Source organism: Lepus europaeus, chromosome 18 (genome assembly GCF_033115175.1).
Source record: "Lepus europaeus isolate LE1 chromosome 18, mLepTim1.pri, whole genome shotgun sequence".
Lineage (NCBI taxonomy): Eukaryota > Metazoa > Chordata > Mammalia > Lagomorpha > Leporidae > Lepus > Lepus europaeus.
The window spans coordinates 46,604,931-46,620,123 of record NC_084844.1 but is presented as its reverse complement, the minus strand read 5'-3'; the positions used below and the strand labels follow the sequence as shown (position 1 = coordinate 46,620,123).

The window sequence follows — 15,193 nt, the reverse complement described above, 5'->3', positions numbered from 1 at the left end:
GGGCCCTGCACCCCATGGGAGACCAGGAGAAGCACCTGGCGCCTACCTTCGGATCAGTGTGGTGCACCAGCCACAGCAGCCACTGAGGGGTGAACCAACAGCAAAGGAAGACCTTTCTCTCTGTCTCTCTCTCTCACTGTTCTCACTCTGCCTGTGGAAAAAAAAAAAAAAAAAAAAAAAGCAAGAGCCACACACAGTTATATCCTTTTGGACATTTGGAATTTGTTTCCTGAATTTTGTATTATGCTGTGTACAACCTGACCACAGTAAGGAGTATGTGGTTGAGCAGGCAACATGCCCAGGAGTGTTTCCAGTGTTTACAAAGAGGAAATAGCCACAAGGACACAATGTAAGTGCTGTCGGGCCCTGAGGATATCTGGACCTGCTGAAGTGGTGCTGAACCTGCAGAGTCAGCACATCTGTTCTCCGAGTTGTGGCTGCTTAAAATCCGTTCTCCCATGCCTGTGGAGCATTTTGTACAGATACTTGGGACCAGCGGTGTTTCAGATTCTGGAATATATGCATAGACACAATAACATGGCTTGAAGATAGGCCCCAGGTCTAAACACAGTTCATTTGTGTTTCTTATACATATAGCCCAAAGGTAATTTTATACACATGTTTCTTCTCACACCTGTGTTTTGACTGTAACCTGTTATGGGAGGTCAGATGTGGAGTTTTCCACTTGTGCCATCATGATGGTCTGCAAAATATTTTGAATTTGGGAGCATTTCAGATTTATTGGGAATGTTAAGCCTTTATCTAATTCTTTACCAGTAACAATCTTACACCTGTGGCTGTGGGAACAGCTCTTCCTAGCCGACTATTCTGGGGACTGAGACAAAACTGCACAGTGGTCTTACTTCTTCCTGCAGGTACATAAACTGGAGCCCGAGACATGGAAACATGTGGAAGTCGTATATATAGACATTGCAGATCGAAGCCAAGTACTTAGCAAGGTAGGAACTCTAAAGATGTGAGTGGCCTTGCGATGCAGAAATGACTTTAAATGTTAGAGAAACCAGGGAACCAAACCCAGCTGGGCTGGAAAGGAAGTTGTCTCTGGTGAATATTGTTTATATATATTTTTTACAATTAGTATTAGAATTTCTTTGTCTTGTCTTAGAGATACCATAAGGAAAATAGTGACCCAAATTGATGTGTCCTGTTTGGCCTCTGGCCTGACAGTGTAGGTGCTGTAGGCAGGGTGTTTCACCTGCTGAAATAACGCTTAGCCCAGAAAACCAGAGCGGCCGGCGCCGCGGCTCACTAGGCTAATCCTCCGCCTTGCGGCGCCGGCACACCAGGTTCCAGTCCCGGTCGGGGCACGGATCCTGTCCCGGTTGCCCCTCTTCCAGGCCAGCTCTCTGCTGTGGCCAGGGAGTGCAGTGGAGGATGGCCCAAAGTCCTTGGGCCCTGCACCCCATGGGAGACCAGGATAAGCACCTGGCTCCTGCCATCGGATCAGCGTGGTGCGCCGGCTGCAGCACGTCTACCGCGGCGGCCATTGGAGGGTGAACCAACAGCAAAAGGAAGACCTTTCTCTCTGTCTCTCTCTCTCTCACTGTCCACTCTGCCTGTCAAAAAACAAAACAAAAACAAAACAGAGCACGAGTTCTCAAATTGATTTTTCCAACCTAGTAGTTAAAAAACATTTCCTGGGGCTGGTGTTCGGCACAGTGGTTAAGACACCACTTGAGATGCAGCATCCCATATTAGAGTGCCTGATTCGAGTCCCAGCCACTCTGCTTCCAGTCCAGCTTCCTGCTAATGTACACTCTGAGAGGCAGCAGGCGATGACTCGAGTACTTGGGTCCCTGATGCTGAACTGAATTCTGGACTCCTGGCTTAGCCCTAGCCCAGCCTTGGGTTGTAGGCGTTTGGGGAGTGTACCAGCAGATGAAAGTTCTGTCTCTCTCTCTCTGCTTTTCAACTAAAATGAAAATGAATAATCTTCATTGTGTTTGGAACACTCTCTTAGGTTCTCTGATCTCTGGGTGAGGGTACAGGCTGTGTGACAAGTGCCCTGCCCTCGAGGAGGTGGGGACTTTTCAGAGTAACAGACACTGCGGCAGGAGCCTGGAGAAGGACCTCCACTGTCAGAGCACGGCGTGGTGAGAACCGGTGCCAGGCCTGTCCTGCCCGCTCACTCTGGTGCTCCCAGGAAGGGTGTGTTCAGGAAGTGAAGGGGTTTGTTCCTCCTCAGTCATTGCTGTTCTTGTTTACAGAGGCTTTGTTGGAGTTAGGAAACAGGAGTTTAACTCTGCCCATTGATGCACTGATAGGGCAGAAGCATCTGTTGTATCCCAGGGGTGTGGTACTTATTCCTCTGATAGCTCTGCACACTTAAAATAGTCTTGGTTTGTGCATTTCCAAAAATAAATGAAACTGTCTTTGGCCTCTGTGTCCAATATCCCCACCTCCACTCTTAAAAGGTTGGTAGGGGTTTTTTTGTTGTTTTTTTTTAAGAACTGAAAGACATTATTTACAAAATTTCTTACTTGAGCAGCAGTGAGAGTCGAGAAACAATATACCAACAGTCAACTAAAGCCTCACTAATAGTCTTTAAGCCAGTTCATAAAACAACTAGAGCAGCTCCTGACTCTTAGGCTAGAGCGAGGTCTCTCTGATCACCCTTCAGTTGCACAAGGATACACATTTATAACCAGAGGGCTGTGTGCAAACAGCATGGTGGCATTTGGCTCAGCTGTCAAAGCCTCTGAAGCACTGTTTCCTGTTCACCGGACATAGCCGTTTCCCACTTCAGATTTCTTTGTCGCTTCTTTCTCTTTTTCTCCTTCTCCAGCAGCTCCCTCCACTTCTCCTCCACTGTTGGCTCCTTTCTCTCCTTGTTTCTCGGCGTTCTCTTGCTGTCCTCCACTGACCCCTGCTTTCTCTCATTCTTTGTGCTGAACACCGACTAAACTTCCTTGTTACAACCTTCCCGGTTCTGAGCGACTCCAGTAGCCAAAAAGTATTCTGGGGGTAAAGCTGGTGTTTTCCTCAGTGTAACCCTGAGAACTATCTAGTTGCAGCAGAGGACCATAGTCAAGTCTTCCACAGTCCCTTCCAACTTCAAGGAGAATGCTCTCAACTTCTCTCCTGCCGATTCTGACTGGAGTTGTTCTGGGTCCAATACTTCTATCTTGAGTTTCTCAAATTTTTCGGAACTTGAGCAGATTTGGTCAACCGTTTTGGTGAGTTTCAGGTACTGGGGGTCAACTGATGGAATGAGCTTGTGGTACACTGAAGCATGCTGCATTGCTCTCCTGGCCCAAGCCATGTCGGAATCTGGATTATTGCCGGAAGACTGCTGGGAGAGAGAGAGCGTGTGCCACGGAAACCAAGTCATCCACTGCCAGCCTTCTTGCTGGTCCCAGGAAGTGTTGCTTCACTGGTGGTTTTCAAAAACCGTTGTTGCTGAAGCACAGCATTCTCAGTGAAGTGAAAGCCTCAGAAGTGAGCGACTTGGCTTCCCAGCCTGAGTACCAGCGCAAAGTGATTCTCTGCTACGGTGTCAGCTCTGGTGGTTCTGTGTGAGTGGAGGGAGGCCGTGGTAGGGAAGGTGTGTTTTTTAAAAGCACACACTGATGTCTTAGCTTTGGGAAATAAGGAAAGAGTGATTTATGGTCTTGGGGTTTTTTTTCCTTAATTATTTGAAAGAGAGAGTGAGTATCAAAGAGTAAGACAGATATTTCCCATATGCTGGTTCATTCCCTGAATGCTTGCAACAGCCACTGTGGACTAGGCCAAAGCCATGAAGCCCAAAACTCAGTTTGGGTCTCCCACGTGGGTGGCAGGGACCCAAGTATTGGAGCCGTCACTGCTGTCTCCCAGGTTGTGCATTAGCAAGAGGCTGGAAATGGGAGCAGAGCTGGGACTCAAACCCATCACTCTGATTCGGGATATGATAGAGGGTGCTGACGACCCAAGCGGTATCTTAACTGCTGCTCTAGCACTGGCGCCTGTCTTCATTATTTCTGTTAAGTAGATGCTGTACTGAGTTTGCTTTTGCTTAGCCCACCTGCAGCCGAAAATTAACCTGTTGTTGTAGTTAATTAACACAGAGAATCAAGTGCGTTATACATCAGTGACACGAGACTGACAAGAGGGTAGGTTCTATACATGGAACATTTCTAATAATGATTTTATTTAACCAGCCAGAGGGAGAGGGTACTGGACGACTTCAGAGGTGCCAGTTGTTCTCACCTCCCTAGCTGTGTTTTACAACCATCTGTAGAGATTTTTTAAAAAATGTAAAAATCCTTGCTGTCTTCACATGCAGATACTCTTTATCACTGGGTTCCAGAGGGGGTGGCCTAGAAATCTGTATTTTGAAAAACCCGTGCCAGGTGTTTGAATGCTCGAGTTGGAAATGTCCGTCTGAGCCTGAAAATGTGTCCGGGCTCTGGCAGTCTGCAGCACTGTCATCCTGGCGAAACTGAAAACCAGCCCTGGCAGGGGAAATCACAGAGCTTTTTTCTGAGGCCAACGTAAACAGTTCTACCTCTTGTTTGTGACGTTTTCCCATATGTGCTGTGCACCAGCAGCCTCAGAACTGGTGGGCAGTGTACGCTAATGAGAAATCTGATCTCCCCTTATTCCTCCCTTCCTCTCTTTCCTTCTCTCCCTCTCTCTCCTCCAACCCCAACTCTGCAATTTTTCCCAGGATTACAAGGCAGAGGAAGACCCCGCAAAATTTAAATCTATCAAAACAGGCCGAGGACCCTTGGGCCCAAATTGGAAGGTGCAGTTCACACCCTCACCACCAGGGGACTCCACATGGTGTGGGTGGGCTGCTCCCTATGGAGGAGGGGAGTGGCTGGGGCTGGGCTAAGGGACACCCTGAGGTCTGCCCTCTTAGTCACAGGCCTGCCTGTGGGTATGTTTCTAATGCAGCAAGAACTTGTAAATCAGAAAGACTGCCCATATATGTGTGCATACAAACTGGTTACTGTCAAATTCAAGTGGTGGGGCCTGCAGAACAAAGTGGAAAACTTTATACATAAGGTAAGTGACCGAGGTAAGGCCTTCCCAGTGGCCTCCTTGTGTATGTATGTGGGGCGGGGGGGTGGCCAACATGAGAAAATCATACAACCCACATAACCTGGGCCCTAGGGTTGCCGACCTTAGAACGTTTCCTAGTTTGATTTCCTAAACCCTGATTTCCTCGCTCTCGTGTCCATGCAGGGGCACCACGTGTGACAGGGAGGGAAACTGAGGCAAGAGAAGGCAATAGGAAGGGACTTGTGAAGATAGAAGTATAAACAAAACCCAATGTCTCTTTTCTGGGAGCCAAAATGCCAAATGCCCCAGTGCCCTGATGGCTCGGTTGGCCAGACCTAAAGCATTTCATGGCCTTTTCACTCTCTGATTGTTAGCGCCTCACTCTTGGGCCACATCGCGTAGCTCCTGGCCAGTTGTAACCTGGTGTTAGGCACTGGAGACAAGAAGGAAATTGGCTTGGCTTGGCTGGGAGCTCTTGTACTGCCTGTCTGGGTAGTACTTTGGACAATGCGTTGTGGGAATGGAGAGTAGGAAGGCAAGGACCTGGTCCAGGTTCTTTTGAGCTTCAGGCCGTGAATTGAATGGCCCTCACACAGACAACAGCAGCAGAGGCTTATTACAGGAGAAGAGAGAGCAGCAGCAGGCCGAGACTCACAGCTGGACTGCCGCTGAGGCTCCAGGCCCCACATGTGACAAAGGCGGTATCTTTGTATGGGGGAGGGGCCCAGGTGTGGCTTTGAAAAGCCCTGGTGTGGAGGTCTCTGGCTGTTTCCTATCTACTTAGAGCTTGCGCCCGTGTAGTTCTCAGCTTCCCCTGTCAGCCCTTTTTTGTCACTTGCTTCAAGGTCTCGGATCAGGGAGGCAGAGAGGGAGAGAAAGAAAGAAACTATGATGAGTTTTGGAATTTGCTTTTCTCAGTTCCCCCTGTTAACCTTTAGCCAGCTCTTGCCTAAAACGGGCCCCGCTGGGAGATAGACTGTGTCCTTTCCTGGGGGCTCCCTCCCACAGGAAGCTCCACCTGTTGGGTGTGTGAAGGCAAAAGTCACTGACCTGCGGCTGATCCCGAGAAGCTAGCCAGGCGGCACTCCTCCTACTCCCCCAGCGAAGTCTGGGAGTCGCCCGAGATCTGGGAAGGAGGGTTGTTGAGTGGCCTTCACCTTCTGTGCCCTAACTTGCTTTTCCTTTTTATAGCAAGAGAGGCGTCTGTTTACAAACTTCCACAGGCAGCTGTTCTGTTGGCTTGATAAGTGGGTTGACCTGACCATGGATGACATTCGAAGGATGGAAGAAGAGACAAAGAGACAGCTGGATGAAGTGAGTGCAGATGGACCCACGGATGTTAAGGAGATTGCCATGCTGGGACACTCTTCTGGGTGCACTGCCCTTTAGTTGTAGGACCATGTCCGCGTCTGCCGTGGGGAAGATACAATGCCAGGTAGAATGGCCACTCTCAGGAGAACAGCCTGTGCCGTGAGTGGACATTGTGGCTGAGGTCGTGTCATGTCCACAGAGGCACATATGGCGCCAGGTGCTGCGTGCCCAGTGAGTGAGCCAGCCGCCAGCACGGATTCTTCAAAGCCCAGGTGGCAGGTGACCCTGGACAGAGGCGGGCTGGGCTGGTCCGTGAACCCCACACTCGCTGCCCACAGAGGACAGCAGCAGCCCAGGCAGAAGCGGACGCTCTAGAAGGTAGCTTTGAGCTATTCTGAGAGTTTGGAGCTTTTGGCTTTGGGGGCCTGGGCATAGATCCCAGAAGACCCTGAAGACCACACACTGCTGACTCACTTGAGGCTGCTTCACCAAGAGGCCCCCAAGGGGAGACTCAGTGAGTAACCCACCAGCACGCTGCAGGAAGGGTGTGGCAGTGATGCCCCCCTCAGATGAGGGACGGGGCCCTGAGCGCCAGCGCTGCACTGCTTGCTGGGATGTGGTCAGGGTAACAGCCCGGGGCTGCCCGGCCCCAGACCACAGCTCTCCCTCACTTGCATCTGCTCCTCCCTCTGAACACTGTTTGGGGCCCTCCTGCTCTCTCGGAGCTAAAAACAGGGCAGGAAGCTCTGTTTCATAAGAGCTGCTATCCATTTCTCACTCCTTGCCCTGGCTAGGGCTTGGCATGGAGCCTGAGAGTCCAGCCCAGGCCTCACTTTGCAGCAGCCCTGCCCAACTCTAGGAGTGCCCCAAGGGAGAGCCAGGCTTGGTTGCTGCACACATGTTCCCTGCATTGAGGTGCTGGTCAGAGTCCAGGAAACCGGCCCCACAGGGCTCTCTCTTGGCCATCTGGGACAATACTTCCCCGGCTGACTCACCGCCGAGCACTGGGCCGAGTGAGTTCCTGTTGAAGGCGGATGTTTTGTTATTACTCAGCTGCGTTGGGCAGTAAGTGGCGGGATTTGGGGCACAATTCCTGATTCTTAGGACGTGACAGAGTTCAGTGTCCAGGGCTCCGGCAGTTCTGACTGTGTAAGAGAGGCTTGAGTCTTTTGATCACCCTGTTCTAAAAGAGAAGAAAAAGAGTTAACAAGTGGAGGAACGCAGACTTGCACTGGAGTGCAGTGTGGAGCCCGGTTCCGCTGCCCCCGCCGCCCGCCATCAAAGCAGCATCTGCTGGCAGGGAGAACTCACCAGAGGATCTACTGGATCTGCCTTCCTCAGGTCCCAGTTTTGAGAGCCCTCAGGGAAGGGAATTCGTCCTCACGCCCCACCCTGTTTGCTCTCTCCACTTTGTGGAGGAACGGGCCAAGTCCTGAGACCATCCCTGTCCTCCAGGATTGCTGCTGACGCAGAAAACTCTTTGAAATTGGGATTCTAAAACTTATTTTCAGTAGAAGAAAAGGCAAAACCAGGCCTATGTCATAGTCAGACCTGTTTTGACCTCTTTAGCAACTATAGACAACCTAATGTTGCTAACTGTACCCTAGGCTTGTTGGAAGTCTTTTTGTTTTTTCTTTTCTCTTTCCAAAAATATATTTCTGTCTGTCTCTCTGCCTTTCAAATAAATTAAAACAAATAAACTAGCTTCCTGCTCCCTGGGAGGCAGCAAGTGGTGGCTCAAGTAGTTGGGTCCCTGCCACCCATGTGGGAGACCTGGATTGAGTTCCAGCCTCCTGGCTTCCGCCTGGCCCAGCCCTGGCTGTTGTTGACGTTTAGGGGAATGAACCAGTAATGGGAACTCTGTCTCTGAGTGCCTTACAAGTAAATAAGTAAGTGGGGCTGGCATGGTGCTGCAGCTGGAGAAGCTGCTGTTTACAATCCCTACACCCCATATTTGAATCCTAGTTGCTTTGCTTCTGATGCAGCTCTCTGCTGGTGTACCTGGGAGAGCAGCAAGTGCTTGGACCCCTGAACTTATGTGGGAGACCAAGTTGGAGTTCATAGCCCCTGGCTTCAGCTTGGCCCAGTTCTGCCGATGGTAGTCATTTGGGGAGTGAACCAATGGATGGAACATGTCTCACTCTGTCCTTCCCTCTCTCTCTCTCTTTGTTACTCTGCCTTTCAAATAAATCTTTACAAAAACAAACATATATACATATATGTATATATATAGTACATATATGTATGTAAGTATACATATACATATATGCACATCATACAAAACACACACTTGTTTTTTCTAGTCTTTTTTTTAAATTATTTTTTAAAGATTTATTTATTTAGGGCTGGCGCTGTGGCTCACTAGGTTAATCCTCTGCCTGCGGCGCCAGCATCCCATATGGGTGCCGGGTTCTAGTCCCGGTTGCTCCTCTTCCAGGCCAGCTCTCTGCTGTGGCCCAGGAGGGCAGTGGAGGATGGCCCAAGTGCTTGGGCCCTGCACCCACATGGGAGACTAGGAAGAAGCACCTGGCTCCTGGCTTTGGATCGGCACAGCGCTGGCTGTAGCAGCCATTTGGGGGTGAGCCAAAGGAAGGAAGACCTTTCTCTCTGTCTCTCTCTCTCTCTCTCTCTCACTGTCTAACTCTGTCAAATTTTTTAAAAGAGATTTATTTATTTAATTGAAAGGCAGAGTGACAAAGAGGAGAGGGAAAAAGAAAGAGATCTTCCATCCACTGGTTCATTCCCCCAGATGGCTGCAGCAGCCATTGTTGGCTGAGCCAAACAGATGGAGTTCCTAGAACTCCATCCAGGTCATTTACATGGGTGCAGGGCCCAAGCACTTGCGCCGTCTTCCATTGCTTTTCCCAGGCCATTAGCAGGGAACTGGATTGGAAGTGGAGCAGCTGAGACACAAGCCAGTGCCCATATGGGATGCTGACATCAAGTGGTGGCTTTACCCGCTACACCACCATGCCAGCCCCCTAGGAAAAAAAAATTTTAAGATTTATTTGAAAAAATTACAGAGAAAGAAGGAAAAGGAATCTATCTTCCATTCACTCCCTAAATGGCTGCGACAGCCTTGGCTGGGCCATGTCAAAGCCAGGAGCCTGAAATTTCATCTGGGTCTCTTAAGACTGTGGCAGGGGCCCAGGTATTCGTGGCTTCTGCTGCTGCCTTCCTAGGCACGTTAGCAGGGAGCTGGATTAGAAGCAGAGCAGCTGGAACTTGAATCAGAGCTCCAAAGCCAGGGTTGCAAGCAGCAGCTTAACCGCTGCACCACAGCTAATTAACACTCTTCTAGTGTTAATTATTTCTTTCTCTTATGTTGAGTAAAAAAATGTTTAAAGCATTTCTTGTTCTCTGTTCTTTTTTTTTTTTTTTTTTTTTTTTTTTTTTTGACAGGTAGAGTTAGAGAGAGAGAAATACAGAGAGAGTTATAGACAGAGACAGAGAGAAGGTCTTCCCTCCATTGGTTCACTCCCATAATGACCGCTAAGGCCGGCACTGCACCGATCCGAAACCAGGAGCCAGGTGCTTCTCCTGGTCTCCCTTGCGGGTGCAAGCACTTGGGCCATCCTCCACTGCACTCCCTGGCCACAGCAGACAGCTGGCCTGGAAGAGGGGCAACCGGGACAGAATCCGGCGCCCTGACTGGGACTAGAACCCGGGGTGCTGGCGCAGCAGGCGGAGGATTAGCCAAGTGAGCCATGGTGCTGGCCTCTGTTCTTTTTTAAATACATCTTTCTTCCAGTGTGAAGGTAGTTTGCTTTTTGAGCTTTGTCTGTTCCGTGAATTGTGTTTGTTTCCTCTGAACTCCTTTGTCCAGCATGTGTTGGACCTGTGGTTTGTAGGGGTGGCTCTCTGCAGGTCAGTAGGTGGGCTCCATGGCAGGGTACTCAGGTGGTAGGCAGCCCTTGCTTCAGGTTGCCGGGGCTTTTGGAGGCGGCTGCTTACTTGGCCTAGAGAGAACTTCCCAGTGTCTTGCTCTAGGAACAAGATAGGCAGCCAGCATTCTGGGCACCAAGCTGGAGGGGCCTTGGCAGGTTCCCATGCCATCAACTGTTTTAATCCGGTCCTCTCACTCTGCACATGCCCACCTCTCCCATAGCTGAGCCGGAGTCACAAGCTGAGGCTTCCCTCGGTGCCTCCAGAGAATGAACCTGCTGGCTTTTGTTGTGGCTGCAAGCAGGGCTGCTGATTGACTTCCAGAGCAGAGGGAGGGAACACCAGGGCCTAACTGTTCTTTCTGGACTTTGAAGCAATCTCCTGTTTTCTGCCCACCTGCGCTCCCACCTTCAGAGGCGCTCGGGGCTTCCAGTTCCTGAGCCTCTGGAGAAACTGCAGCACAGATTGTTCGGCTGCTTAACTGTCTGCTGCTCAGTTCCTCTTTCCGTCTTCCAGAATGTTCCATCTCGGCCCTGCTGCCATTTCCTCTCTTGTTTTTATGGTTTTATATCTTTTTTGAAAAAAATTCCTTTAATATCATTTTAGTAGGATTTGGGAATTAGACAAGTGCATGTATTCAACCTGTCAAGATTAGCTACAACTTTGCAGTAGGAATTACAATTCTTTTTTTTTTTTTTGCAAGATTTATTTATTTATTTATTTTGAAGGCAGAATTAGAGAGGCAGAGAGAGAAAGAGAGAGAGATATTCCATCTGTTGGTTCACTCCCTAAATGGCTACAACGACTGGAGCTGTGCCAATCTGAGAACCAGGAATCAGGAGCTTCTTCCGGATCTCCCACATGGATGCAGGGGCCTAAGAACTTGGGCCATCTTCCGCTGCTTTCCCAGGCCATAGCAGGGAGCTGGATCAGAAGTGGAACACCCTGGACTTGAACTGGCGCCCATATGGGATACGAGCACTTCAGGCAGCAGCTTTACCCATTACGCCATTGCACTGCCACAGGACTCTTGTTCTTGAAACCAATGCATAGTAGTCTGTCTTCCTCTTTCTCTCTGTAACTCTGCCTTTCAAATAAATAAATCTCTAAAAATAATAATAGTGGCCGGCGCCGTGGCTTAACAGGCTAATCCTCCGCCTTGCGGCGCCGGCACACTGGGTTCTAGTCCCGGTCGGGGCACCAATCCTGTCCCGGTTGCCCCTCTTCCAGGCCAGCTCTCTGCTGTGGCCAGGGAGTGCAGTAGAGGATGGCCCAAGTGCTTGGGCCCTGCACCCCATGGGAGACCAGGATAAGCACCTGGCTCCTGCCATCGGATCAGCACGGTGCACCGGCCGCAGCGCGCCTACCGCGGTGGCCATTGGAGGGTGAACCAACGGCAAAAAGGAAGACCTTTCTCTCTGTCTCCCTCTACTGTCCACTCTGCCTGTCCAAAAAAAAAAAAAAAGTTTAAAAATAATAATAGTAACAGAGTCCCACCCCTAGCAGGGGGTGGGTGTTTGGCACAGCAGTTAACATTGTTCAGGATACCTACATACCTACATCCTATATTGGCGATTCTGGATTCCAATCCCAGCTCTGCTCCCAATTCCAGTTAATGTGCACCCATGGGAGTACATTAGCAAGTGGGTCCCTGCCACCCACATAGGAGACCCAGGTTCAGTTCTGGACCAACCCCAGCTGTTGCAGGCATTTGGGGAGGGAACCAGCAATGGAAGATCAGTATGTCTGTTTCCTTTGTGCACCTGTCTCTGCCTTTCAAATAACATTTTTAAAAAATATATCTTTTTTTAAAAAATAAAACAAAAACCCTGGGCCTTTGTTAACTGTGTAGACAGTAAGCCAGGGAAAAGGAAATTCACATTTTAAATGTGTTACGTGTTTAAGAAAATCTGTTGGCCGGCGCCGTGGCTCACTAGGCTAATCCTCCGCCTGAGGTGCCGGCACCCCGGGTTCTAGTCCCGGTTGGGGCGCCGGATTCTGTCCTGGTTGCCCCTCTTCCTGTCCAGCTCTCTGCCGTGGCCCAAGTCCTTGGGCCCTGCACCCGCATGGGAGACCAGGAGAAGCACCTGGCTCCTGGCTTCGGATCAGCGCGGTATGCCGGCCATAATGGCCATTGGAGGGTGAACCAACGGTAAAGGAAGACCTTTCTTCTCTCTCTCTCTCTCTCACTGTCCACTCTGCCTGTCCAAAAAAAAAAAAAAAAAGAAAGAAAATCTGTTTGCCTGTATCCTGGACTCGGGACTTGTGTACACTATCATTTCCCGATGTTAGATTTTCATTGATGTTTCTAGGTTTTCATTATGATGAAAATCTTTGTTCTTTTAAGCTGGTAATCAAGATGATTTCCTTAGAATAAATTCCCACAAATGAAATGAAAGAATTTAAGGCTTGTGGCTGACATTGTGGTGTACCTGGTTAAGTCGCAGCCTTCAATGCTGGCATCCCATAAGGGCACCAGTGCGCACTGGCCACTCCACTTCTGATCCAGCTCCCTGGTAATGTGCCTGGGAGGCTGCAGATGATGGCTCTGATACTTGGGTTTCTGCTACTCATGTGGGAGACCTGGCTTTGACTGTTGCAAGTATTTGGGAAAATGAACCAGCAGGTGTTAAGAACTCTCTACCTTTCAAATAAAATGAAAAAAAAAAATTAATTAAAGAAAATGAGGATTGGAGTTTGTTTTCATGTTCTTCAACTGTAGTTGAAGCTTACCTTGACTAGATCCAAGGAGCACCACAAACATCAGATAAACCCCTCATGTCCCATGTTTCATGTCCCCAGGAAACAGGGACTAGACATTCTTGAGCAGTCCATTATGAGAGTGAAATAATGAGGTGTATTTCAGTGACGGCCTCTGGAGGAGGCCGAGGGGAGGCTAACATGCTCTTTGCTGGGGCGTTGGAACTGTTTCAGAGTGAGGAAACAGAACCTAGCTTTGCGTTCATCAGTAATGAAAGTGGCAGTGAACCCCCCAGGAGCCAGGCGAGGCCCACGGTTTGTTCTCGAGATAGTACATCTGCAAATGCATTTGAAATGTATTGAAAATGTATGTGAATGGTCACTAGTCAGCAGACATTCAGTGAGCAGGTTTTTTTCGTTTAAAAAATTTTTATTCTAGAAGAGTTTCAAATACAGAAAATCGGCAAGAAGACTGCTGAGAACCCGCACACCCTCTTGGCCTGTGGACTGCACTCCCTAGAGCAGGACAGGCCCTGGGTCACGCTGTGCCGGGCCACACAGCTCTCAGTCTGGAGCAGCCCTCAGGGTCTGCTGGACTTCCAGCCTGCAACATTTTTCAAGTTATAGGCTGGTCATTGTGTGGAAAGTCTCTGCATTTGGGTTTGTGTGATGTTTCTGCGTGATTAGACCCAGCTGATGTACTTTAGGCCAGACTTTTACAGATTCAGTGTTCTGGTATTCTGTCATGCCTGGTGGTGTTACAGCTGTTGTTCACGTGCGGCACGTTTTCCAGGCTTGTCTTGTTTTGTCCATGACCTGGGCTTGGGACTGGCTGTTATCTCAGGGAACGCTAATAGACAGTGGTGTTTGGAAACCAAGATCTAGGAAACTTTTACATCTATACTTTTAGAGATATTCAGAAAAGTGTGATTCCACAGAAGCTATAGGAGATGGGCTTCCCACGTTCAGCTAAGAACCTGCTCAAAGGTTGGGACTGGGAGTAAGCGCACACTTGCTGCCTTTTTTTTTTTTTTTTTTTTTTTTTTTTTTTTTTTATGGGCAGAGTTAGACACAGAAAGAAATGTCTTCCTTTTTCTGTTGGTTCACACCCCCCAAACAGCCACTATGGCCGGCGCACTGCGCTGATCCGCAGCCAGGAGCCAGGTGCTTCCTCCTGGTCTCCCATGCGGGTGCAGGGCCCAAGCACTTGGGCCATCCTTCACTGCACTCCCGGGCCACAGCAGAGAGCTGGACTAGAAGAGGAGTGACCAGGACAGAATCCGGCACCCCAACTGGGACTAGAACCGAGGGTGCTGGCGCCGCAGGCAGAGGATTAGCCTAGTGAGCTGCAGTGCCAGCCACACTCGCTGCCTTGCTTTCAGAAAAACTCTTCTGCTTGGAGTGGAGGATCTCTGCTGGGGACAATGGAAAGTGAGATATGTTAGGACTCACCTATGGTCCATCTCTCGTAGATTCTAGTTCATCAGGTCTGGGGCCCAAGGATCCACCAGTGCTCCCAGGCTTTATATTGATCAAGTTTGAGAAAACCTCGGCCATTTCGTATAATTATGATCATCACTGTCAGGAACAATGACTATTAGAACCTCAGGAGAGAACCACCAGCTTCTGCATGGCCTTACTATTATGGGGGTGAGGGGAGCAATAGAAATTGGTTTGAAATGTGGCAGAAAGTGTATTTTGAAAATGTCCCCTGTGTGAAGTACAGCAGTGTTCAAGTTTCAGTGACCAGAACGTAACTCTGAAAGGCACTGTAGATTACCACTGCGGGTTCTTCAGGGCCCGTGTTCACATCTCCTGTGCTATAGAACAGTGTTTGGAACAAAGAGAGATCATAGGTAACATGTCCTGAGTGTCTACCACGACCAGTACTCTGCTCCAAGTACCCTACATGCTATCTTTTCTAATCTTTACAACATCATGAATCATGATCTATGTTACTGTCTCTACTTTATTATTACAGAAATCGAGATTAGCGGGAAGACAAAGAAGCGCTTCCCCTTAGTCATCCTGTCCCATCAGACACACAGTGATGTATGTGTCCTCTGCCCTGCCAGATACAAATTTTATGACTCACCTACGGTCCAGCTCACGTAGATTCTAATTCCCATGAGTCCACAAATGCCTCAGGCAATCATTGTGATCAGCTTTGAGAAAACTGTCCAGAAAGACCAAGACACTGGGTATAATTATCATCATATCACTCAGGAAGAGTGATGTGGTCAGGGCCTCTGGGAGGACAAGGACAATCCCCTGCCCCACCCAAGCCCCT

At 49.3% G+C, this 15,193-nt stretch overlaps 1 protein-coding gene and 1 pseudogene across 1 annotated transcript in view; one reads left to right on the top strand and one right to left on the bottom strand.

The window, feature by feature from the left end:
• PITPNA (phosphatidylinositol transfer protein alpha) overlaps positions 1 to 15,193 on the top strand; it is a 45,692-nt gene that overhangs the window by 28,886 nt on the left and 1,613 nt on the right. The window contains exons 7-10 of the mRNA XM_062215459.1: positions 876 to 959; positions 4,670 to 4,747; positions 4,900 to 5,010; positions 6,199 to 6,321. Coding sequence (XP_062071443.1) covers positions 876 to 959; positions 4,670 to 4,747; positions 4,900 to 5,010; positions 6,199 to 6,321 — 396 coding nt within the window. The remainder of the gene's footprint in view (positions 1 to 875; positions 960 to 4,669; positions 4,748 to 4,899; positions 5,011 to 6,198; positions 6,322 to 15,193) is intronic.
• On the bottom strand, positions 2,739 to 4,431 carry LOC133776789 (protein PBDC1-like; annotated as a pseudogene).